General features: G+C 34.1%; 1 protein-coding gene across 20 annotated transcripts in view; it reads right to left on the reverse strand.

Moving 5' to 3' along the window:
• Window positions 1-24,509, reverse strand: part of LOC108035863 (acetylcholine receptor subunit alpha-like) — a 604,633-nt gene that overhangs the window by 393,350 nt on the left and 186,774 nt on the right. For 2 of the 20 annotated variants that reach the window (XM_050886170.1, XM_050886182.1), the window contains one exon: window positions 20,555-20,735. The exons of the other annotated variants lie outside the window; for them this stretch is intronic. In XM_050886170.1, coding sequence (XP_050742127.1) covers window positions 20,555-20,735 — 181 coding nt within the window. The remainder of the gene's footprint in view (window positions 1-20,554; window positions 20,736-24,509) is intronic. 20 annotated transcript variants of the gene reach the window in all.

Genomic DNA, 24,509 nt, shown 5'->3' on the forward strand with positions numbered 1-24,509 from the left:
AATTTTGAAGTAAAAATTCGAAGGGTTAAAAATGTTACCTTTTGATCTCTTTAAGAATAAATAGTATCAATAAAACTTATTTTAAGTAGCTATGCCACATAATTGTAGTATAGAATTTAAAATGCATTTAGAATTTTGAATATTTGAAATTTCAAAAGATGAAACAGTATGTTGATTTTGATAAGGCAAAGCGCCAAACAAGATTATGATGAAATTCAGCCACCATTTGCATCTAGATTACTTACAAAACGAGATGACGTGGTGGTAAAAAAAATGGGCACAGATTTAAGCGACGGCCTGTGGTTGCCATTGCCATTCTTTTCCATATAAACCTTCTACGGAGCAAGTCGTGAAACCTCATACAAAGTTGAAGATAATAATAATAAAAGGTCTTAGCAACCAAGCCAAAAATTAAAAAAAAAAAATTAGAGCACTGAAAAAGTATACATACGTTTTCTAAATAAAATGATGTCTTAGTAACCAAGCCAATAAATTAGTAACTATACGCTATTCATAATTAACAACAAAGAATTGCGTACGACGCTGTGAAAGAAGCTGTGAACGTGGATGTGGTGAAATTTATTTCATTGATGCTTCCGGAGGAACCGGAAAAACGTTCTTAATTTGATTGCTTTTTGCGAGGATCAGATGTCGATATGTTGTTGCTCTAATGGAATAGCTGCGACTCTGCCTTGAAATTACCATTAAGCATGCAAATCACCGAAACACCAATTTGCAACATCTCCAAAAATAGCGCTATGTCCAAGGTTCTACAGGTATGCAAATTAGTTGCACAATGGCCCATAAGAGGACGCTGGAGGCCCTGAACAGAACGTTGAAAGATCTTCGTGACAACCAAAATATTTTTGGTGGGACCATGATTCTGTTGTCAGGTAATTTTCGTCAAACTTCTTCTGTTATTCCCCGATCATGTATGGCAATACGTAAAAACACTCCAATTAACAACTAACATGCGATTATTTTTGCAACATGATGAAACTACAAATGTATTTGCGATGCAGTTATTTGACATTGGCAATAATAAAATACAACGGACACAGATTTCAGATTCAAAAGAGAAGCTTATTCAGCGTGTTTGCTCAGATATAGCGATTAAGATCAATAATCATAACTGGCTGGGTAAGCAATCTCAATGGGACCATTCAAAAACAAAGTAGGATTAGTTGTCATCATGCTGCGTAACATAAATAAACTTTAACTATGCAACGGAACAAGACTGGATGTGAAAGTGCTTATGAATAACGTCATTGAGGCAACAATCATAAATGAAAAATAGAAAGGAGAGGATGTCTTGATCGCGCGAATACCGATGATTCCAAAGGATTTACCATTCGATTTTATACGCTTACAGTTTCCAGTACGTCTGGCCTGCGACGACAATAAATAAATCGCAAGGACAGTACGAAATCTGCTGGGTCAGCTAGTATGTAATATGTTTCTTAAAATTTTTGACTTACTCTGTTGTGGACCGTTCTAGCGGGCATCCGAACCGGAGACCTCGCGAATCAGAGGCAGACGCCTTACCCGTTGAGCCATCATGCCATTTTACGCACGGGCGTGTAAGTTCAATGTATTAGTAAGGCATCGGACTCTCGCGCGGAAGACCCCGGATTGAAACACACCGCGGACAAAATAAAAATGATTGTTTTTTTATTTTTAGATACAAAATAAACTTAGTTATTTCTCTATAAAAAAACAATAAAATAAATAATTTTAGTACTATCATAGGTGAACATAAAACATTTTTTCAAAAAGTAGTCAATTTGTAGTGCATCTTTGTCTTAAAATATTCAGTATTGTAAAATACGACTCAACATATTTTTCTGAAAATAGTACCCCATAATAAAAGCAAACAATATAATTATTTTTGGTTGGATCCATCAGGAATATATAACAGATATATTTAGTTAACAAATTTTAAACTGTCAAGTATTTTTATTCATAATTTTTAAGGCCCACGATGACCTGCTCGTAACCTTAAAAATGTGGCAAAAAGTACAAAATTGTTACCTTTTAGGCAGTTGGTATGGGTAATGAGGGACCTACAATTTTGTCCATCTCTTTTTTGGGTGTAGGCACAATTTGTTCACTGACCCCTGTGTCAACAGAAACCGCTTCTACCAAGTTTGGATTTGGGGTACATTTTATAATCGTATTAAGGGAATTCAACCCCTCATCGATCTGTTTTAAAGCTCCTGCGATATTCAATATTAAGCTGACATGTTGTTTTTTGATGCTCGGTACAGAGAAAGTAACAAAACACAACATAACAAGATTTGGAAACTTTCCATATGGCAACAAACCATTTTCGTTTCGATATCTGCAGCATAATTTACAGGACAAAATTGTTATTACTAAAAAAAATTGTTTCCTAAGTTTATGTTTAATATTGTTAGTTTGCAAATATAAAAGTAAACTAACTTTGGCAAGCCGAAGTTTGTATACCACTGCACTTATAAGAAATAATAAACGTTAGCAACACCATGTTAAATTTTTAAGGATTGTTGCTAGCTTCTGTTTTAGTAAAACCAAATTGTTTATATTTCTTACCGATTTTTTGATCGTTTCTATGGCAGCTATATGCTATAGTCGTAAAATTTTTATTAAATATAATTCCAATTCAGAACTAATTAAAACATGTTATTTCCAAGCGCAGGAGGTTATATGTTAAAAAACACCAAATATATAATTTTTTTTTAATTTTTTCACCGATACTTCCTAAGGGAGCTATAAGATATAGTTGTCCGATCCGGCTGGTTCCGCAATAGAATGATGACTTTTGGGAATTTCAGCTCGATACTGGGAGAGAGGACGGACAGACGGACATGACTCGTTTAGTGACGCTGATCAAGAATATATGTACTTTATGGGGTCGGAAACGTCTCTTTCACTGCGTTGCAAACTTCTGACTGAAATCATTATACCCTCTGCAAGGGTATAGCTTTGGGGATTTTTGACATATTATTTTATAATATTGGGAATATAATTTTTTATATTTTTAAGAATTTCGAATTCAATTTAATAAAATTCGGATAACTCTATAGATGTCCAAAAAAATGGCCAAAAAAAAGAATGAAATAATTTTTTTTAATATTTCTGAAGCCAGCAAAAATCCTTAAAAATTTCACATGGTATACAAACTTCGGCTTGCCGAAAGCAGCGGCTGCCCAAAAGTGCGGCATTAGCATCTTAGCCGAACGATGGAGTGGCGAGCTGCAGTCTCGGAAACTATAAGAGATAAAACAGTCGAACCTGGCAAGTAGATTCCTGAGCTTCGAAAATCTTTAGCGCCTCCAGTTTTTATGATAAAAAAAATGTTAACTGAAATGATTTTCTTTCATCAATACCTATCGATTGACCCAAAAAAATGTGTCACGCCCACTCTAACGCCCACAAACCGCCCAAACCTGATGTGGCCACAGTTGTCATCCTAGACATTTTTTTTGGTAAACTAAATTTGTTTCATAAAATCCCTTCGATTGGCCTAAAAAATGTCTAGGATGTCAACTGTGGCCACCACAGGCTTGGACGGTTTCTGGGCGTTAGAGTGGGCGTGGCAAATATTTTGCATTCTAGCGCCCCAAAACGGCTAAAGCGCTTAATATAATCTGCCGCCCACATAACATATAACAAAATGTCCGGTAGATGGTGCTTTACAATATTTCTTTGCTCCCTTTCTATTTTGCTCCTCTCATGCTGAATAACCGATAGTCGATAGTCGAGGCACTCGACCATAGCGTTCTTCCTTGTTTTAAATTGTATTGTTCGTTTCTCAACAGAGCTCAAGCTGCCCTAAGGGGTTACCAATAAATACATTTAAAAATAAGTGCCCTAACGGGTTCCAAATAAATAAAGAATTTATAAACAAATTATCACGATCAAAAAGATTTAAAACGAGAAGGGAAGTTAACTTCGGCAAGCCGAAGTTTGTATACCCTTGCAGTTATAAAAAATAATTATTAATTTTATTAAATTGTATTTAAAATTCTAAAAAATATAAAAACGAATATTCCCAATATTATAAGATAATATGTCAAAAATCCCCAAAGCTATAATTTGTTTCACATTATTTCCCACCATTTATCCGATCTTTCCTATAAGAGCTATATGAAATCGTCCGATTTTAATAAAATTTAATTTGAAATTCAGCACTAATAAAAAAATGTTATTCTCAAGCTTATATATGTTATATATGTTAAAAAACACAAAAGATATAATTTTTATTTCATGTTTTTCTACTAATTTTCCGATCGTTCCTATGGCAGCTATATGATATAGTCGTCCGATTTTGGTGAGATTTAATTCGAAATTCAGATCTAGAACGCTATATGTTAAAAAACACGAAAGATATAATTTTTTTTTAAATTTTTCCCCGATAGTTCCTATGGGAGCTACAAGGTAAACATAGTTGTCCGATCCGGCTGGCTCCGACTTTTATACTACCTGCAATAGAAAGAAGACTTTTGGCGAAGTTTCAGCGCGATAGCTTTAAAACTGAGAGACTAGTTTGCGCAGAAACGGACGGACAGATGGACAGACGGACAGACGGACGGACGGACAGACAGACAGACGGACGGACGGACAGAAGGACATGGCTGGATAGACTCGTCTTGTGGCGCTGATCAAGAATATATATACTTTATGGGGTCGGAAACGTCTTCGTCATTGCGTTGCAAACTTCTGACTGAAATCATTATACCCTCTGCAAGGGTATAAAAATAAAACGCAATCGGCTCAAAAAGAATTACTCGGGCAAATAAATTCCATTATTTTTTTAAGTGCAAAATATAACATTGTACGAATTGCAACAAATTATTAATATAAAAGTGATATAAAAAGATGTGGGAAAGCAACAATTAAGAACTTTCACTTAAAAGTGAAAACAATTAATATTTTGTAAATTCAACAAATTTCTAAGTGAGAGGTGCTCTGTAACTGGAAGCAAGTAAACGACGAATAACCTGTAACAGCATTCATCCCTAACATTCGGCCACCACAGGAAAACAATACAAGATTTATAAAAAATATAAGCGATTGTTTATTATCTCTTAAGTTTAATCAAGACTCGAAAAAAACAAAAAAGAAACGATTGATTTATTCAATTCAGAAAATTTTCCTCTCTATAGAGAAGAAAAGGCATGGACAGTAGTGACGAGGAACTTCTATAAATTAGGAACCTCAAAATAAGGAAATCAAAAACTAAGGAATCCGCAGGGTATATTGGAAACAGTATCAGTATGTCGAATATTGATATTTCTGAAATTGTACACGACGCAGTTCAGGCAGCGTTGAACGCACAGGCCCAGGCCCTTGAACAGTAGTTCAGAGACTTAGAGGGCAAGGCCTAAAGTGCGAAGAGCCTAGTTATTAATGAAGCTAGTTATTAATGAAATAGAAAAGCCCCAAAAAACTGGCAGTCAACACAGCCAGAAACCGAGCAACGGACAAAAAAATCCGTACTAAGTTAAGTCTGGGCAAGACCAATTTTACAAGCACAGGGAGCATCAGCTGTAAACAAGGGTAAAGTCCCTGCATCCATACATAGCTCGTACGTTAGCAGGGCGTTCTGTTAATAGATACCGGTGCCAGTCAAAAAACTATTTTCAGCCCCTATCAGAGTAAGAACATATTTTACCAAGACCTTCACAGTAAATTCCATTCACGATGGAACATTCGTAAAACAAAAATGTTGTACTAATCTTTTTAATAAAAAAGAACCTTCTTCATCTTCTGGATTTCCTAAGGGGATCAATGCCACAATCGGCAAAGAGGCCCTTCTATTTGCTAAATTAATTAATGTAAATTTTATAAAAGTTGACGATAAAGACGTACTAATGGTCATTAAAACCTCCTTTCAAAAGATAAATGAAGATTAAAAGCATTTTCTGACCCCAACGAGTCCTGCCGTATAATATAAACACGGTTGATACAATTCCAATGGATGAAGAACCCATTTATTCAAAAATGAACCCCTACCCTCAAGAAGTATCGGATTTTGTCAACACGGAGATTAAACAACTCCTTGCTGATGGCAATATTCGACCATTAAAATCACCTTACAAGTACGACAATCCCATATGGGTTGTAGATAGAAAAGGTATTGATAAAGATATCCACAAAAAAAGAGGCTGGTTATTGACTTTAGGAAACTAAATAAAAATAGTACCCCTGCCTAACATACCGATAATACTGTCAAATTTAGGAAAAGCCCAATACTTTACAACGTTGGACTTAAAATAGCCCTGGCGGAAAAAGACAGAGAGAAAACGGCTTTTTCAGTAAGCAATGGAAAATAATAATTCTGCAGCCTCCCTTTTGTGCTAAAAAACGCCCCTAGTATTTTCAACGGGCTATTGATGACTTTTTAAGAGGCGTTATATGGAAAATTTGTTACGTCAATAGACGACGTGATATTTTTTTTCTGAAACAAAGGAGGATTGCATCAAACATGTTGATGAGATCCTAAGTCGTTTATGCAACGCCGGTATGCGCTTGTCCCAGGAAAAGCCAACATTTTTTAAGGAAAGCGTCGAAAACCTTTTGTTTTTAGTATCGCGAGGAGGGATCAAAACATCTCCGAAAAAGTACAAGCTGTTTAAAACTTTCTGCCCTAAAAACATTATTAAATCTTAGATCCTTTCTGGAGCTAGCTAATTATTAGAGATGATTTTAAAAGGGTTTGCTACCATCGCTTGTCCGCTCACAAATATTCTAAAGGGCGACAATGGTTAGGTGTGTGCAAATCAGTCTAGGAAAATCTAGATAAATTGAAATCAAGCATAAAAAGAGGTAAGAGACCTAATTCATGATTTCTGGCGCAATTCGTAAGTACGATGAAAACCTGCCGGCAAATATAAAAGAACTCGTAGTCATAACATGGGCGCTGAAAAGTTAAAACTTCTTTCTATATGGGTAAAGAATTTGACGATCTACATAGATCGCAAGCCTCTCACATCAGCTGTATCACCAAAAATCACAAACTGCAGAATAATACGCCTAAAACCGTTTGTCGACGAGCATAATGCCATGGTCGCTTATACCTCTGGCAAACAGAATCAAGTGGCGGATGCTCTTCCACCAAAATTTAAACGCACTAGAAGATAGAGGTGACTCTGGCTAAAATCAACATTACTGAGTTTCTCAGTCTACCGTTTCTGCACGAATAAAGCCAGCGCAATCTGCAACGATTCGGAGATCTTGGGGGCCAATAGCTCCGTCTTCAGCTGTGGGGCTACCAGCGTCCTACTATTAAGACGTTTGCTCTCTTCTTAATGATGCAGTGATAAAACACACCAAAAGGGTATAATTTATAGACGAAAAAATAAAATCTACAGTAATAATCCGATTGTTTCGAGTGATACATCAATCAAAAGGTATTGCAAAAACTAAAAGAATTGCATACCAAGAATTTTAACATCAAATGGTGTGGGAGTAAGAGTGTAAAAGTTAAAATTTGGAAAATTTGATCTGTTTGGGCCGGTGGGGAGAATTACCACCGTCTACTCACCTAGTTTTATTCTCAATTGAAATACGCGTCGAATGACACCTCAACTGTCAAAATCGGAATACAAAAATTTTATTTCCTTGGTCAGTTTGTCCACTTTTTACCTCTTTTGGAAAAATTAGCTAGTTTGGCGAGAAAACAGCTATAAATAGCTAAACGTTGTATACCCGTAACTTGTAAAGTATTGAAGTGTTAGGATTTCAGGTATTTCGAAATACTATTTATTTAAATTCCAACGTTTTAAAAATAATGATACTACGTTTTTTTATTTATATATTATTTTTAGCCTTTTTTATGATTTTTCAAAAACGGCTGTAATGATTTTAAATAAAATTTTAAAGTGTATATGAGATTCCACAACTTTTGGTATACGACACATTCTTGCAAAAAAACCCATTTTAAATTATTAATCAACAAATGTAGCCACATTTACCATTTACCATTTAAGAGCATCCAACACTGAGCATTGACCTTTTTTTGTGCGAATCCAAACTTAATTTTAAAGTCTTGGAAATTTAAGATGACGAACAGCTTATTAGAACTAACTGGTTTGGCGATAAGCCAGCTATAAATAGATACATTTTGTATACCCTCAACTTTTAAACTACTAAAGCTACCGACTTGTGCTATATGTCGTCAAAAAGGTTGTTAAAATACTTTGTTAAATTTCCTAAAATGATTTGTCGAAATACTATCGTTTACTGATTATGACCAAAAGTTTTTTTGTTCCAATATTCTATAAACTTTTTTCCTTCTTCTTCTTCTTCAACTTTAACGATTTCGTCTAAGCATTAAGGAGTATACCCATTGACATTTCCTCACGTTTTACTTGCAACACATTGTTTTAAAAGATCCGTTTTAAAATTTTGTTCAACAGAAGTAGCTACATGTACCAGTTCAGAACCTATAACACTACCTGATCGCGTTTTTATTTTTTTTATACGTGTTGTATGTTCCACATAAGAAACTTGAGTACTATTTAGTTTATGAAAGTAGATGAATTATATCATTGATTTTTAACACAAAAACTTCTAATATAAAAAAAAAAATCTAGTTAAGATCGCACCTACAGAAAACCAAAGTTCTGATATCAACAATTGTATAGAAAATACATTCGGCACGCTGCTCTTTAATATGCTTGTCTTTAGCTGTACAATTTTCGATTTCCTTTTCATTCTCAAGTGAGTATGATTTCGCTCATTTTAGTAAAGTTATCGCTGGCAATATTACGGATCTCCAGCCTAGTTTCTGCATAGATGTTTCCAGTTGAAACATGCAATATTTTTCTGGCTGATCCAGAGTTTTTCCGACCACAGTGTATTGACTTGCTTATCGAGACAGCCTCTCATATTAACTGTTATGTATTGGGCAAATTCAGCTTTCAGCTGGCCTCTGTTGCTGCAGAAAACCCGGCTTGGATGCAAGGATGTGACGAAGAACCCAAGCCTGCCGGATGATCGTCAAGATTCTCTGCTTTACCAGTTCTGGGAAGAAGAAAACTGCTCCGATCTAATAGTGAAGTCGACGAAGAAAGATCTTGATTGGGATGCGCATTTCGTACAACATTCCTATCTGCTCAAGTCAGGCGCTTACGGTATTACGCTGCCGTTGAAATGTAGATCTAGTTTGCTGGGAGAATCTTATTCCCAACCACTCACAGTGTGCTGCATTAATTAAATAGTATTTGGAGTTGGGGCATTTATCTTTATTTCCTGCTAGTGCGAGAATAACTCCCCATTTTTTCCTGCAGCACCTTTGTGTTTTTAAAGAGGCCAATTAAACAACCAAGTTTAAGTTCGTTTTTGATCTGCTGATACCACCTCTGGGTATTCTTTGAATGTAGTGTTGATGTCCGGACCGGTTATCCAGCCAAAGCTGCTGCGCATCATTTGAAGGTTCCGATATCATAGGGTAATAATTTTAGGAGTGTATCCTTTAGCGAGATTCCATCCAGGATGAGCCACTCGGCTTAATTTTTTTCAGTGCGAGCTGTGCATCAACTGGCCGAGGATGAGCAGTCGACGTTTCAAAAAGAGGGAAATTCTGCGTCGGGACTTTTACATGGACTATTTAATTTTAGGAGGTGCTTCACATTGGTTATAAATTGGGCTAAAGCGGATTTCGCTGATGGTTCCATGACGGAAAATAATTTATAATTTGGTTTTCGAATTAAAGAAAAAGAATTCGGAAAATAAACAGATTGAAATTTAGGAACCAATTAAAATCCGGCCTCTCTTGCGCTCAAAAAGGCGGATAATCGGACTTTTGTGCATTTGTGCATACTTCGCTATTGCTTATTTGTCGGTGCTTTTTTTGTCACGTGCTCATTTTAATTGTAGACTTTTTTTCTTATCTTAGTCTTGAAATGTTCGTGGAGGTCTAGAAAAATTTTAAAATGTGAGAAAAAATAGAATAGTTTCCGAATAAACTCTATTTCCCATACAAACGTTTTGTAAATAAAATAAGGTCTTAATAACTAATAAAATCCAAAAAAAAAAATTAAAAAAAAAAACAAAGAAGAACTCTATAGTCGAGTGCTTCGACTCAGATACCCGTTACTAAGCTTAAGAGAGCAAAAGGGAAATGGAGATAAGCAAAGCGATATTTTAGGGCGCCACCTACCGGCTATTTCGGTAGATGTTATGTAGGCGGCAAACAGATTTAAAAGTTTAAGCCTTTTGTGGACGTTAGAGTGGGCGTGACACATTTTCTTTGGGTCAGTCGATAGGTATATATGAGTCAAACTCATTTTAGTTACAATTTTGTTTGTATCATAAAAGGCAGGGAAAAACCTGCACAGCGCAGGAAGCCCAGGAATCTGTGTGGCAAGCTCAGCGTTCATACGGACAGACAGTCAGACGGACATGGCTAGCAAACATGCCACATTTCCTTTTAAGAAACATATAAATAAGGAATACATAAATATATCCATTCTTATGTATGCGGTTTAATAACAATTGACGACAAAAAATATTTTTGTAGATCAATATACACATTATTGTGTAACGTATTTCATAAAACATAAAACTGATGGTTTTGCAATGTTTAAGGATTTTGTAGCAAAAAGTAAAGCGCAATTTAACCATAATTTTGTAAATCTTTATATAAAAATGGTTGGAAATATCTATCTAGTAACATGCGTGAGTTTTCTGTACAGAAAGCGATAAAATTACAATATCATTGTCTCACATACACCAGTGAACTGGAGGGTGCCATTGTTTGTCACTTTACTCACACCCAATAAAAATTGTACCCCGGGGCCACCCACACCCGGCTAAGCAATGCAAAGGCACAGGATTGTATACATTTTATAAAAACAAAATAGACATATATCGCGTAGAAATAACTTCTAAGTCACTGCTGAGTGATAGGAAGACGATAGCACACGTTTCGATCGCAAAGAAGTAACTTCTGAGACACTTCTGGACGATAGCACGCATTTTACAAAAACAAAAAGGGTCGCGATAGATATATGACGATATCTGGACGATAGATATATGATACAAAAACAATGTTACTGGGAAAAAGAAGGACATGATAATTGCCGTTACCCTTTATTTCCGAAAATGCCCCCCGTCAGTTTATTTCGCAATTTGCTGGTGGTCAGTCCAGTTTTGTATAACATTTTTGTGTTGCTTTGTTTTTCCGAATTTTTAAAATTATATAACACATTAAAACGTCCAACTCAACAAAGAGTGCGAATTTACGCGAGGCTGTACGATTACTTCAAGATATTTTCACATTATAAGCATTCAAAGATTCTCCACCTTATTATAAAAAGTAATTCCTTCAAATTTATTTTTATTTTAAATATAAAAAAAAATGTTGTGTTTATTTTAGAAATGGTTATTATTAAATTCCTCTTGTGAACGGAGCTGAAAATAAATTAAATTATTAAGCAGCACTTCCGACATGCCAAGGACCGTGTCCACAAGCGCTTAAAAACCTTATAGAAAATAAATTCAAAATATTTCTGAACATGTAAAAACAAGTTTTTTATTCAAGATTTCCAATGGGGAAAGGCCCTTCTGGTATCTTCTACAAGCATCTGTTATGTCACTTCTAAGTAACTTCCAATAGTCACTTCGGCGATATCGCATTCGGGTCGCGGAAGTCACTCCCATCAGTTCAAGCACCAAGCTCAGTGGACGGTGCCCCTCGCTAAACATCCAGCAAGCACCCTGCCCGTGCCCCTTCGCCCTACATCCAGCGAGCACCCCGCCGTTGACCCCTCGCCCTACATCCAGCAGGAATTGTACCGCCACCGGTCTGCTCACTTAAAATATATATACACATAATTCATATACATATGTGCTTTAAGAATAATATTAATTTTGCTTGAAGATTTCAACGTGTAGTTCTCCTTCTTTATGCTTTGTTTTACCGTCTATTTCGAAAATTATTTCACCAACATCCGTTCTTAAGGAAAGAATTTTTAAATTTAAGAATTTGGCACAAAAATGAATTTTTTATATCCACCTGCTGCAGTTATGGAACATGGGGATGAAATTCAAATAAAACACTTCTGTTATAAAAAATAATTACAATACATGTGAATTTCCCAGTAGCAATAATTTTTCGAGTAATGAGTGAAATCCTGCAAGTCCAAATCATCCATTGGCAACTAACTCTTTCTTTTTTCACCTGGTGACTTTTTCAAAAAACAGTTCTAAAATGTCTTTGGACATTTGATGAAATATTAATATTATTGTTTTAAAATTAGTATTAATATTATTGGAAATAAATAAACAGAAAGTTACTGAACAGAGAGTTTCTTTAAAACTGGAAAACTGTTTTATCTACATAAGTTAGCATTGCAACTTCTTACTATACCATCGAACAGTGCAGCGGCCGATAGAGTATTATCCTTAGAATGTTATTACAGGGAAAAGAAATAGAATGAAGCAAACTAATATATATATTTATAATACTAAAATATTAAAAATTTAGTAATACGCAATGACGGCAAATTATAAATATATATTAACTTATAAATAAATTTTAAAAATAAAATGTAAAATCAATAGAAATAATTTGTTTCATTTAGCGACGAATTTGGAACAGCAGGTAGTAAAACAAAAACTCAATCGATGGCTTGCAAAAAGGAGACCCTAATACTCAACAAACTCAATACAATTTTTGCCTTAATTTTTGTGTTTTTCTTTTCAACCATCCTTCTTGCAACGCTAACGCGCCGGAACGCTTTTTCAAAAAACTACCTGCTCTATATTTATGCTTGGTGCGGCACAAGCTTATGCATTATTTCGAGGCTGGCACTAATACTCAGTTGTCCGGTAGCAAAAACAACAAAGTGCTAAAAATCACCCTACAAGTCAGAAAAGATAAACAAAATAATTACTAAAAAAGCTAATAGTTTGGTGAATGTTGCTAAAGTAATATAGATAAAGAAAGCTACTGGGGTGAAGCTGTTCTGGAAGCTAATTATTTAATTAAAGAGATTACGTTAAGGCAATTGATGTCTATGAGGCATGACATTTTAAATTTTTGACAATATTTGCTTCAACAGTGTATGTCCCTATAAAAGACAAAAAAGGAATATTCGATTAAAAATATAGCAAAACTAATGCAGAACAAATGAGAGAAAGGAGATTAAAAATACGAAAATCCTGAATGAGAGTAAGGAGAGTAATCATGTCAGTAACCTAAATGCAAATAAAGATGAGGATAAAATAAATTTCCGGAGTAAGAGTAAGAAAAGTGATGAAATAAGGAACAGGTCACAAATATCATACAAGAATGATATAACATCCTTCGCTTGGAAATAACATTTTTAATTAGTTTTCAATTTCGAATTAAATTTGATCGAAAGAGGTCGAAGTCCCCTAGGATTTTGCATGTTCCTTATACTAATTTTTCCGTGGAATTTCCCGAGCAAGAAACACATCCCAGGGAAATCCCATCTGAAATTCGCGATTTTTCCATGGAATTTCCAGGGCAGAGGAAACGTCCCAGGAAAATCCCATCGGAAATTCGCGATTTTTCCATGGAAAAATCCAAATATTTCAAAATATTGAGTTTAAAATACATACATATTCATTTATTTTTAACTATATTTTATTTAAATTGTATAAATTAAATTTTCTGTAGAATTACAATTATTATTTGCTATTTATGTTCTTTTTAATAATTTGTTTTTAATAATTAACATGGCTTTTCGGTCCGGAATCCCTGTCCAATGGTCCTGAAAAAAGTAAGGGCATGTGCCTAAAAAAAATTAATTTTACTTGTATTCTTGTATATTTACCTTTTGAAACTGCTTAAAACCCTTTAAGGGATTTCATGACGCCATTTTCGGGTAATGAAACCAGCACTTTTTGGTTTATGGGGTCGGAGACTTATAATTCACTATTTTGCAAACTTCTGACTGAACCTCTGCAAGGTTATAAAAAAAGCACCATTGTGTGGGCAAGTTTTCTTAGTGCTACAATAAGGCCATGTTTTGCAATGTTTTTGTTCTGTTTCCAAGAGAAGATAAAGTTACACATCTTGTAACTAAAATTAATTTGGTTGATTTGAAAAGTTGATTGGCAGAAATATTGAATTCAATTATCTTTGGGAGAATAACATATATTGTGTATATATTGGCAGCAGCAGCAACAAAGACCAGCTTTGACGTGACTAGACCTCAGAATCATTCCTTGGGAATATTCTTTGGAATATTTTAAAAACCTATAGCCAAGCGACTTGTGCTAAATAATTTCATAATTACTATACTAAATATATTAAGAAAAAACGTATAAAAGCAAATAAGATAAAATTAAATTAAACATTTAGAATTTAAAGTTATCAACAGTATATTAAGTAACTCAGAAATACAAACGCCATAAGGTTTTAATAAGAGCGAGCCAGAAGGCTGCTGAAAATATTAGATGGCTTATTACATTAAATTCGATATCTTGAAAACAAAAAATGGCTCCAACCTATAAAAAGAAACTCATTGTAGGTGACAAATGAGGGCATATTTTAAAATTAAAAAACTTTTTGTGGGGAAGTAGTATAACAACTTTTTTATATTAAAACTTATTTTTCTTTTGAAGAAATTCAAAATTGTGTGTGTTTAAAAAATGTATTTAAAAAGAAGAGGTTTCAGAGGATTTTTTCTTATACTTTCAGGCAATTCAAAAATGTGAACCTTTTTTTTGCCAAATTCGTTCGATTTGTAATTCGTTTTTCAAATATGGGCGTACCGATTTTTTGAATTTTGTAGGCACCATGTGGACGTTAGAGTGGGCATGGTCAATTCAATTAATGAGATGAATACATTTCACCAAAAAACATTTTTGGCACAATGTTTTGGACGGTTTGTGGGCGTCAGAGTGGGCGCTCGACTCGGCAGGTGATCATGACCAGAAACTCTCAATTAATAAATACTTAAAGCATATTCTGCCTTGAAGTGAACTTCGCCATATTGCGCTATCCTCTTTTTTTCGATGGCAAGAAATATTCGAAAAAAGTAAAATTCACTTCTTAGTGAATTCTATAAGATGAAATATAACGTCCGCAATATCGCATTCGGATCGCGGAAGTGACTGCCTTCGGGAAGAAATGTGTCACTTCGGCGACGCTTCTCAAAGTCACTTCGGTGACACTTCTCAAAGTCACTTCGGCGACACTTCCAAAAGTTAAATGTTTAAATTTAACGATGAAATGTTGGAATCCGAAGTCTCTTCGAAGTGCCTTTTGTGAAACGTCCGCAAAAAAAAACAAATTTTGCTGTGTAATAAAGTTCAACGGATTTCTCGATTTTGCTGTCTCCCCTCAAACACCCAGTTGCAAGAAATGCGTTCTCTAAAATTAGCTTAACGTGTTTTATAAGAATATTTGTTAGCATTTTTTCTTTTCGGGTCTATTTTCATTATTCAGTTTCTAATTGAATACCAGCTTATTTTGTCTTCCCTAGTTAACTTGTCAAATTTTCGTTTAAAGTTTTGCCAAAGTACCGATTTATGAAAAATATTTAAAAATTTTCCTCTAAACGATTTTTATTCATTTTAAGAATAATTTTGTCGATATGCTCACAAATAAAAGCGATTACGGCACTGAGTTTTGCTTGTGAGAAGTTGTTACACAAAAGTATAATTTTTTTAAGAAGTCGCAAAATGCGCAGATTGAGACATGGTCCCTTAAATAAGGAAGTTTGTATACCCTTGCAGTTATAAGAAATAATCAACTTTTAAGGATTGTTGGTGACTTCAGTGATATTAAAAAACAACTATTTCATTCTTTTTATCAGACCATTTTTTTATATTTGTATGTTAGAGTAGTCCAATTTTTATTCAGCTGAATTCGAAATATAAAAAATTATATTCCCAATATTATAAGATAATATGTCAAAAAGCCCCAAAGCTATAATTTTGTTCTTACTGATTTTAAAATGTTATTTCCAAGCTTAGAAGGTTATATGTTAAAAAACACCAAAGATATAATTTGTTCATATTTGCCGACTAATTTTCCGATCGTTCCTATGGCAGCTACATGATACAGTCCTTCGATTTTGATAACATTTAATTCGAAATTCAGAACTAATTTAAAAATGTTTTTTCCAAGCTTAAAAGGTTATATTTAAAAAAACACCAAAGATATACGTTTTTTAAATTTATTCTCGATAGGCTGGTTTAGACTTATTTTCTACCTGCAATAGAAAAAAGGCTTTTGGGAAAGTTTCAGCCCGATAGTTTTAAAACGGAGAGACTAGTTTGCTTAGTAACGGACGGCCAGACGGAAGTATATCCGGACAAGACAGACTTGTCTAGTGACGCTGATCAAGAATATATATACGTTATGGGGTCGGAAACGTCTCTTTTACTGCGTTGCAAGCTTCTGACTGAAATCATTATATCTTCTGCAAGGGTATAAAAACACGTTTATGGTTGATTTAGAGCGACTCGTACGTTATTGCGAAAAATCTTTGCTCATTACCTTACTAAAAAAAATTAATTTAAATAAAATGTTTAAAGTTTTTTTTTTATAAAAAACCGTAATAATTCTGTGTCGATTAGTAAAAACATCATAAAGATATCTTTAACCAATTTGAATGACATATTCTGACCCCTATAACTCCGGTAAAACTCAAAATTTCTTAAAACGTTCAAATGAAGTTCTTCTGGAAAAGCAAAAAAGTTCGATGAAAATGCGCCCTTATATACAACAAAAATTGAAATGATGCAATCATCAATCATCAATTTATTCAAATCTATTGCAAAGTATTTTACAACAATAATATCTAGTAATATCTAAAATCTAGTTCACAAAATTATATCTTTTAAAATAATAGGTGGGCGGCAGCGTTAGGCGTTTAAAACGTTTGTTGGCGTTTGAGTGGGCGGGTGTGGCAACATTTTTTTAGGTTAATCGATAGGTATTGATGAGGCAAATAAATTTTAGGAAAAAAATGTATACCATAGAAACGGTGGACACTACAATTTTGGCGGTTTGTTAGCGTTAGAGTGGGCGTGGCAAAATTTTTTATGTCAATCGATAGGAATTGATGTAACAACTACATTTCAGTTAAATTTTTTTTCTATCATAAAAACTATAGGCGCTACAGACTTTCGAGGATTGTGGGCATTAAGGTGGGCGAGGCACCCCACTGAAACAAACTTGAGCTCCGCAGGAAGCCCAGAAATCTGCATGAAAGGTCTGAGTGTTCTAGCTTTTATAGTTTCCGACGATCGGAAAAATGGTGGGAAAATAATATGAACAAATTATCTTTAGTGTTTTTTAACACATACGCTTGGAAAATCCGAATCCGATTCTTGGAGATCCGAATCGGACAACTATATTATATAGCTGTCAAAGGAACGATCGAAAAATTGGTGGAAAAATAATATGCAACACATTATAGCTTCGGAAATAATGAAATAATTTTATTTTGAATATCACTGAAGTTAACTTCCTTTCTTGTTTTATGCATATGTAGACCTCAAAGCGTTTTTAATTTTATACTGTCCGAACACTTTTGACAGAGTTTGATAAGAAAACTGTCTCTGAAGACAGAATCCCATTAGTAAACAAAACCCTTTGAGGGGGCTTGTCAATGCCATTTTGCATAAAGTCTAACTTATTATCTAACTGACCTTTCCTGACAACTAGTAAAACTTTGTGAGAGCTCTGGTATCAGTTAAAGTGGTGTTTGGCTGAACGCAGCCGATATTAGCTTTTCCCCAAAATGTGTATACAAATTAAGAATACAAATACGAAATTTTGTTGGACGTCGGAATTTGTATGTGTTTGTACTTTTTTCACCCGTTATAAAAAGGGTAAAGGGAAAAGGGTATATTGTGTTCAGGGAAAAGTATATTACAGGTAGAAGGAAGTTTTTCCGGAAATTATAAATTATATTATTCTTGATCAGAATGACTAGCGATATCCTACATCCTTCAAGCTTTTAGATTACTTAGCATCTGATACAGCCTTGTAGTTCGAAGTGCCTACTCTAAAGCTGTGTCATCTAATATTTATAAAAGAATTTTAACTAAAATGTATTTGTCTCGTAAATACTTTTAGTTTGCTTTACAAAAAGTTTGCACACCCATATATATATTCTTAATTAGGATTTATATCCGAGTTGATCTACCATGTCGGTCTGTATGCCTGCCTATCCGTCCGTATGGACGTTGACATTTTGGAAACTATAAAAGCTTGAAAGTTGGAATTTGAACTGCAGATTCTTATGAATCCGCCGCCACGCAACTTTATTTCAGCTGTTTTGAATGTGCAATTATAAACAGTCGCTTCTGCATATCTCCATCGCACTCTAAGCTTAGTTACGATTATTTGATGGTCGACGGCAAAGACTATAGCGTTTCCCAAGTTTTAATATCAGTTATTTCCGTCAGAAGTTCGCAACGTATATTCTTAATCAGCATCATTAGACGAGTCGATCTAACCATCTCCCTCTGCGCGTCCTTTTCTAGTTCTCAATTTTAAAGCTATCGGGCTGAGACTTTCCCAAAAAGTCTTTTCTCTTTTGCAGGTAGTATATAAGTCGGAAAAAGCCGGATCAGACAACTATATCTTATGATATCCATAGAAATAATAGAAAAAAAAATTTTCAATTTTATATCTTTGGTGTTTTTTAACATATCGTTTCCAACGCTTGGAAATAACAGCTTTTAATTAGTTCTGAATTTCGAATTCAATTTAATCAAAATCGGACGACTATATCATATAGCTGCCATATTAGTGGGATATTAATACGAAACAAATTATAGCTTCGGTGTTTTTTGACATATTATTTTATAATATTGGGAATATTATTTATTATATTTTTTAGAATTTCGAATTAAATTTAATCAGACGACTCCAACATATAGCTCTTAAAGAAACGGTCAGAAAAATAATGAAAACATTTTTTTTAATATCAGTGAAGCTAGCAACATCCTTAAAAATTTAACATGGTGTAAGTAACGTTGATCATTTGTTATAACTGCAAGGGTATACGAACTTCGGCTTGCCAAGGTAATCATCCTTTTTGGTTTTTTATTAAAAGATGATTTTTTGTGTTTTTAAATGTAGATTGACTTTCAAATGAGGAATAAATGTTTTTTGGTTTGGTTTTTTTTGTTGTCAAGGTAAAGCTGCTTACAATCAAGGCTCAGTGGCCATAAGTTATTTTTATTTTATATTTAAAAAATCGTGTGTGGGCACGTTTGCTTGTCATTTTATTTGCGGCGAATGGCGGAACACTTTCTGGGTTCACTTTAAGGAGTTTTAAACTCATACCATAATTTGAGTGTGAGAAGGTAATCTAATTATTAGGCCGCTCAACGCATAATGTTAAATTTCTAATTAGAATCATAAGAACTGAAAGTAGACAATAAACAGGGCCAGGGAAACATGTAAAAACAAAGAAGAACGTTATAGTCGAGTGCCTCGACTATCAGATACCCGTTTCTAAGTTTAAGGGAGGAAAAGGATAATGAAGGTATATAAGCAGCAAAGCGATATTTTAGGGCGACATTTACCGGCCTATTCAGTGTGGGCGGCAGACAGATCTGAACGTTTTGGCCATTTGAGGTCGTTAAAGTGAGCGTGGCACCTTTTTTTGGATGAGTCGATAGGTATTGATGAGACATATAAATTTTAGTTAAACTTTTGTTTTGTTTTTGTTGTTTTTGTGGGCGTTAGAGTGGGCGTTGCAAACTTGCGCTGCGCTGAAGCCCAGGATTCTAAATGCCAAGTATGAATATTCTACCTCTTATAGTTTCCAAGATCTCAGCGTTCATACGAACGGACGGACAGACGGATATGGATAGATCGACTCGGTCGGAAACGCTTTCTTTTACCTGTTACATACTTTCCGACGAATGTAGTATACCATTTTACTTTACGAGTAACGGGTATAAAAACAACATTCTTTTTGAGAAAATAATCTGAGCAAAGCAAGAGCTTTACCGCTACAGCACAGTATCATTACGCTTGGCGAAAAAGTGGTTAATTTCGTAATTGGATGATAATTTGTTTTTGCATTCAAAATGGTTCAAAATATTAAATAATGTAAAAATGCAAAACGCAAGGCAAAGGACCGCTGGCCAATGAATTTTAAATTTAAGTGCGATTTCAGTTGAGTTTTTATCCTACAAAACATGGAAATTTCGCTGTAAGGATTAAAAAGTATTGTTAGCTAAAAAAATGCATTCTAAATTATAAAAAATTTTACATTTTAACATACTAACAGTGTAAGCAAGCGTGAAGTTCACATTTTAAATAAAATTAAAAACATTTTAAAAGTATTTGTTATCTAAGAAAATTGATTTTATTTATTAAAGTTGTTCCATGCGCATGAAGTATAAAAACAATACAAGCAATCAAACAGAAAATTTAAAATGTTCGATGTTCGATTATGTTAAGACATAAACGAATTATACCAATTAGAAAGATTTTGTCATTCCTAATAATAAAAACATTTTATCATGCTGCTAAGTAACTAAACGTCTGAAATAGGCTAAACAAATTGAATTCAAAATATTTTCAACGTTTTAGAGTAAAAATACATTTGAGTAGCACCTTAAAACCATCATATGTCCAACTTCCTAATTTTAAGATGCAGGTCTGTACGTCATACGGAAAATATTCAACATCGATTGAACAAGATGACTTATACACGGCAGGAGGTTGCCAAATCACCAGTCCGTTATTATAAACTATTGCTTTTGTCATAAGTGTCACTTCATAATGACCATCAGCACTGAAAAAATATATTTTAACATAACTCCTATTATCATATTAGAAGCCAAAGTGCTGCAGAGATATCTGCACAATACTTTTATAATTATTTATAAACATATATGCTTAAAGACTTATTAAAATCTTATTAACATTATTTATAATCTTATTTACAATATAAATTTCTATGTTATATATTTAAATTAATAATATACATTTCGTTTATTTATAAAAATACATGTGTGCGTACTTACATTGCACCTCATATAAAAGGGATAGATCCTGATCACTTAGAAAGTGGCATTACCTTTTAGCTGGATAGAAAAACACTGTGAAACAAATTTTTCTGGACAGGTAATTACAATAAATTGTGTTTTAATATAAAGACGATGTATTTTTAGCGTGGACCTATTTTATTAATTATTACAAACAGTTAGTTATGATAATACTAAAAGGAAGCTATTTGCAATAATGTGGTAATATATAGAATACTTTTGTAAAACCATGTTTAAATCATATAATTATATTGGCCAGAGTTAAAAGCGCACATAAACATGTGGTTTACCCAGAAAAACGATATAAATAAAATTATAGAAACTTTCGATTTACTACAAAAATTGTATTTTAAATTAAATATTATTTAAAAATCCATCCTTTTAGGAAAATAAGGAACCAAGAAAAGTTGCAAAAATTCACTTTCATTGTCCCAGTAGGGGGGTAAAATAGTAATAAACTTACTTTTGCTATTATCGGTTTAAGGTAAAACAACTAAATTTATACAAATTGTATTGTCTATGTTAGGTTATTATGTTTTTCCCCGATTTATTATTATTGTTACTTTTTTCTGTCATTCTCAGCCGCGGCTTGGAACGCTTTGTTGGTTTGACCAAAGCGTATAGATCTGCAGTAGAAGCAAATATGAATACATTTTTGCCTTCACTCTGTTTTTCTCCCCATACACACAAATTAAGGCTGCTCATAGCATCCAAAGTTCAATGACAAAACTATAGGAACGACTCGCGTGATATCTAGTTATGCTCGGCTTTTCAGTTTTAATATGGAAAAGCGCCGAAAAAATCTATTTTGCGAATGAATACAAATTTCAATCAAGAAAATAAAGGAAAAAAAAAAATAATTAAATTAAATTAATTAAAGTCCCGTATAACTCACAATTTCGCAAAACTTTTCAAATGAAGATTTTTTTATCATTGTGAACTGGAAAAGCAAAAAAGTTCAAAGGCAAAACGACCTTTAGAACAGGGGCACACTTGACAGATTTTGACTAATATAATTTAAGCTTACATACTCATGCGCAACATGGTGCGATGAACCAATTGGTAAGGCGTCTTCCCTAGATGTGGAAGGACCCTACACCCAGAAAAAAAATCCGTTTGCAACGTTTCGAAACGACCAAACGGGATCAAAAAGTGCAAAAGTTTATCAGTTTAATAACGCTCATAAACGTTAATAAAATGCGAACTTTAATGTTGGTTTCCGAACGAATATGGTCAGTTTAAGAACATTTCGGTCATAACTTTGAAATATAAAAATATAAAAAAAAAGGAAGAACGCTATTGTCGAGTGCTTCGACTATCAGATACCCCTTACTCAGCTTGAGGGAGCAAAATAGAAATGGAGATATATATGCGGCAAAGAAATATTAGTAGCGCCACCTACCGGCTGTTTTGGTATATGTTATGTGGGCAGCAGACAGTTTTAAGCGTTTTAGTCGTTTGGGCGAGCTGAAGTGGGCGTGGCAGACATTTTTAGGCCAATTGAAAGGTTTTAATGGGACAAATTCAGTTTACCAAACTAGGATGACAACTGTGGCCACCACAGTTTTTGGCTGTTTGTGGGCGTTAGAGTGGGCGTGGCACCTCGTTGAAACAAACTTGCGCTGCGTAGGAAGCCCAGGAATCTGCATGCCAAGTTCGACTGTTCTATCTCTTATAGTTTCCGAGATCTCATAGTTCATACAGACGGACATGGCTTGATCGACTTGGCTAGTGATCCTGATCCAGAATATATACACTTTATGGGGTCGGAAACGCTTCTTCTTCCTGTTACATACTTTTTGACGAATATAGTATACCCTTTTACTCTACGAGTAACGGGTATAAAAATGGAGAACGGATTGTTCTCAAATCATGAATAATGTTCTTGATTGTTTTTCATTTTTATTTTTCTGGGTCAAAGTAAGTCAACAGTTTTAAGATGGCATTCAAACTATTTCCTTAGCAATCAAAAAATTGATATTGTATAAATAATAAATTAGATTAAATAATTTAAAAACAAGAAAAGCTTTGTGCAGGACTTAAACTTCGAGCCCCGAGAACAAAACAGTGTCGGGCAAGCTCCATTTGTGCTGTCATATTGCGGTAAAATACTTTTGTAAGTTTGAAAAAAAATATATTGATACTATATACACTCATATTTTTTATTAAGGCATCTAGTAACATATTATCTATGCCAATCCTAAGTTTTAGGTCATACCTGGACTTAGCTCATGGTTTAAGTCAATCTTACATAGGAAATTATAGGATTTTTTTTTTAAAATTTTATGTCATTTTTTTTGGATGAAGTTACCGGAAATCAGAGATGCTTGAGACTTTTATTTAAATAGCTATTTTAAGAATTTGTTGTTATACACAATTGAAAAATTGTGTTTAATATTAATTTGATTAATTTTGATAAAATCTGAAAATTTTGAGCAATTTTAAGCAAAAAACAACAAAGTGAGCTCAGTGACCAACAGTACTAGATAGCAGTAAGTGGACCCTGTACGTAAATAGTGCAACATTTGGTATTTAAAACGAGGAAAAACGCTTTAGTCGAGTGCGTTTGCTACCCATTTCTCAGCTAAAGGGGCATAAGGGAGATGAAGATATACAATGAAGATATAAAGAGGCAATTATTTTAAATTAAAATAATTTTGCGTGGCTTTTGGGCGTCAGTATAGGCAGTTTTGCTTAACAAACGTGCTCCGCTTACAAAGATTTGAATTGCGCGCACACTGACGCGGCGCGGATGCTTGAATTCGAGCGGTGTTTGCCGCGCCGCTTCAAGTACAAGTCATGCGTAGCAGGACAATTTCTATTCTGGGAATATGTTGGCTGCTGCCGACAACGTCGGAGCCGGCAGCTGACTTTAACCTGCGCACCACCTGACTATTAAATTACACAATTTAGTATATTGGAATTTAAAGTTATAGAGAAAGTGAGAACTAATAAAAATGGAAAATAAAAATTAAAGTTTATAGTGAAAATATCAAACTAAAATAAATATAAATAAAATTAAAAACTTAAATTTAAAAATAAAAAAAATGTCTCTTTTGTGACTGTCAGGTAATGATAGCAAGACGATTGTTCGAAAGTGAGGTTCAGGGGTAGGTCTCTATTATTGGTCACATATGAATCAATGGCGGAAAGATTTGAATCTTTCTCATTTTATAGATAATGATTCTGGAACGGAATGGGTAAGACACTTGAGGATTATAGTAACTATCCCATAATCAAGTACAAATCAACAATTTAAGAGTTAAATACAACGCGTAAGCAAGACTCGGACGCGTTAAAACTCACAATCTAAGTGTTTACTTACTTACATCGAACGTCGTCTAGTGGACAAGTACTGTGATCATTCTTAATAATTGACTAGAACAGCTGGTAACAGAAACAGTATAGATATAGAACAGAAACAGTACAGGTACAGTACAGGTCTGTACAGATAATTACAATACCAAGTCTAAACCATTAAGGTAACAACGGGTAACAACTGTATCAAGTCCAAAAATCGA

Source organism: Drosophila biarmipes, chromosome 3L (assembly GCF_025231255.1).
Source record: "Drosophila biarmipes strain raj3 chromosome 3L, RU_DBia_V1.1, whole genome shotgun sequence".
NCBI classification, from domain to species: Eukaryota; Metazoa; Arthropoda; class Insecta; order Diptera; family Drosophilidae; genus Drosophila; species Drosophila biarmipes.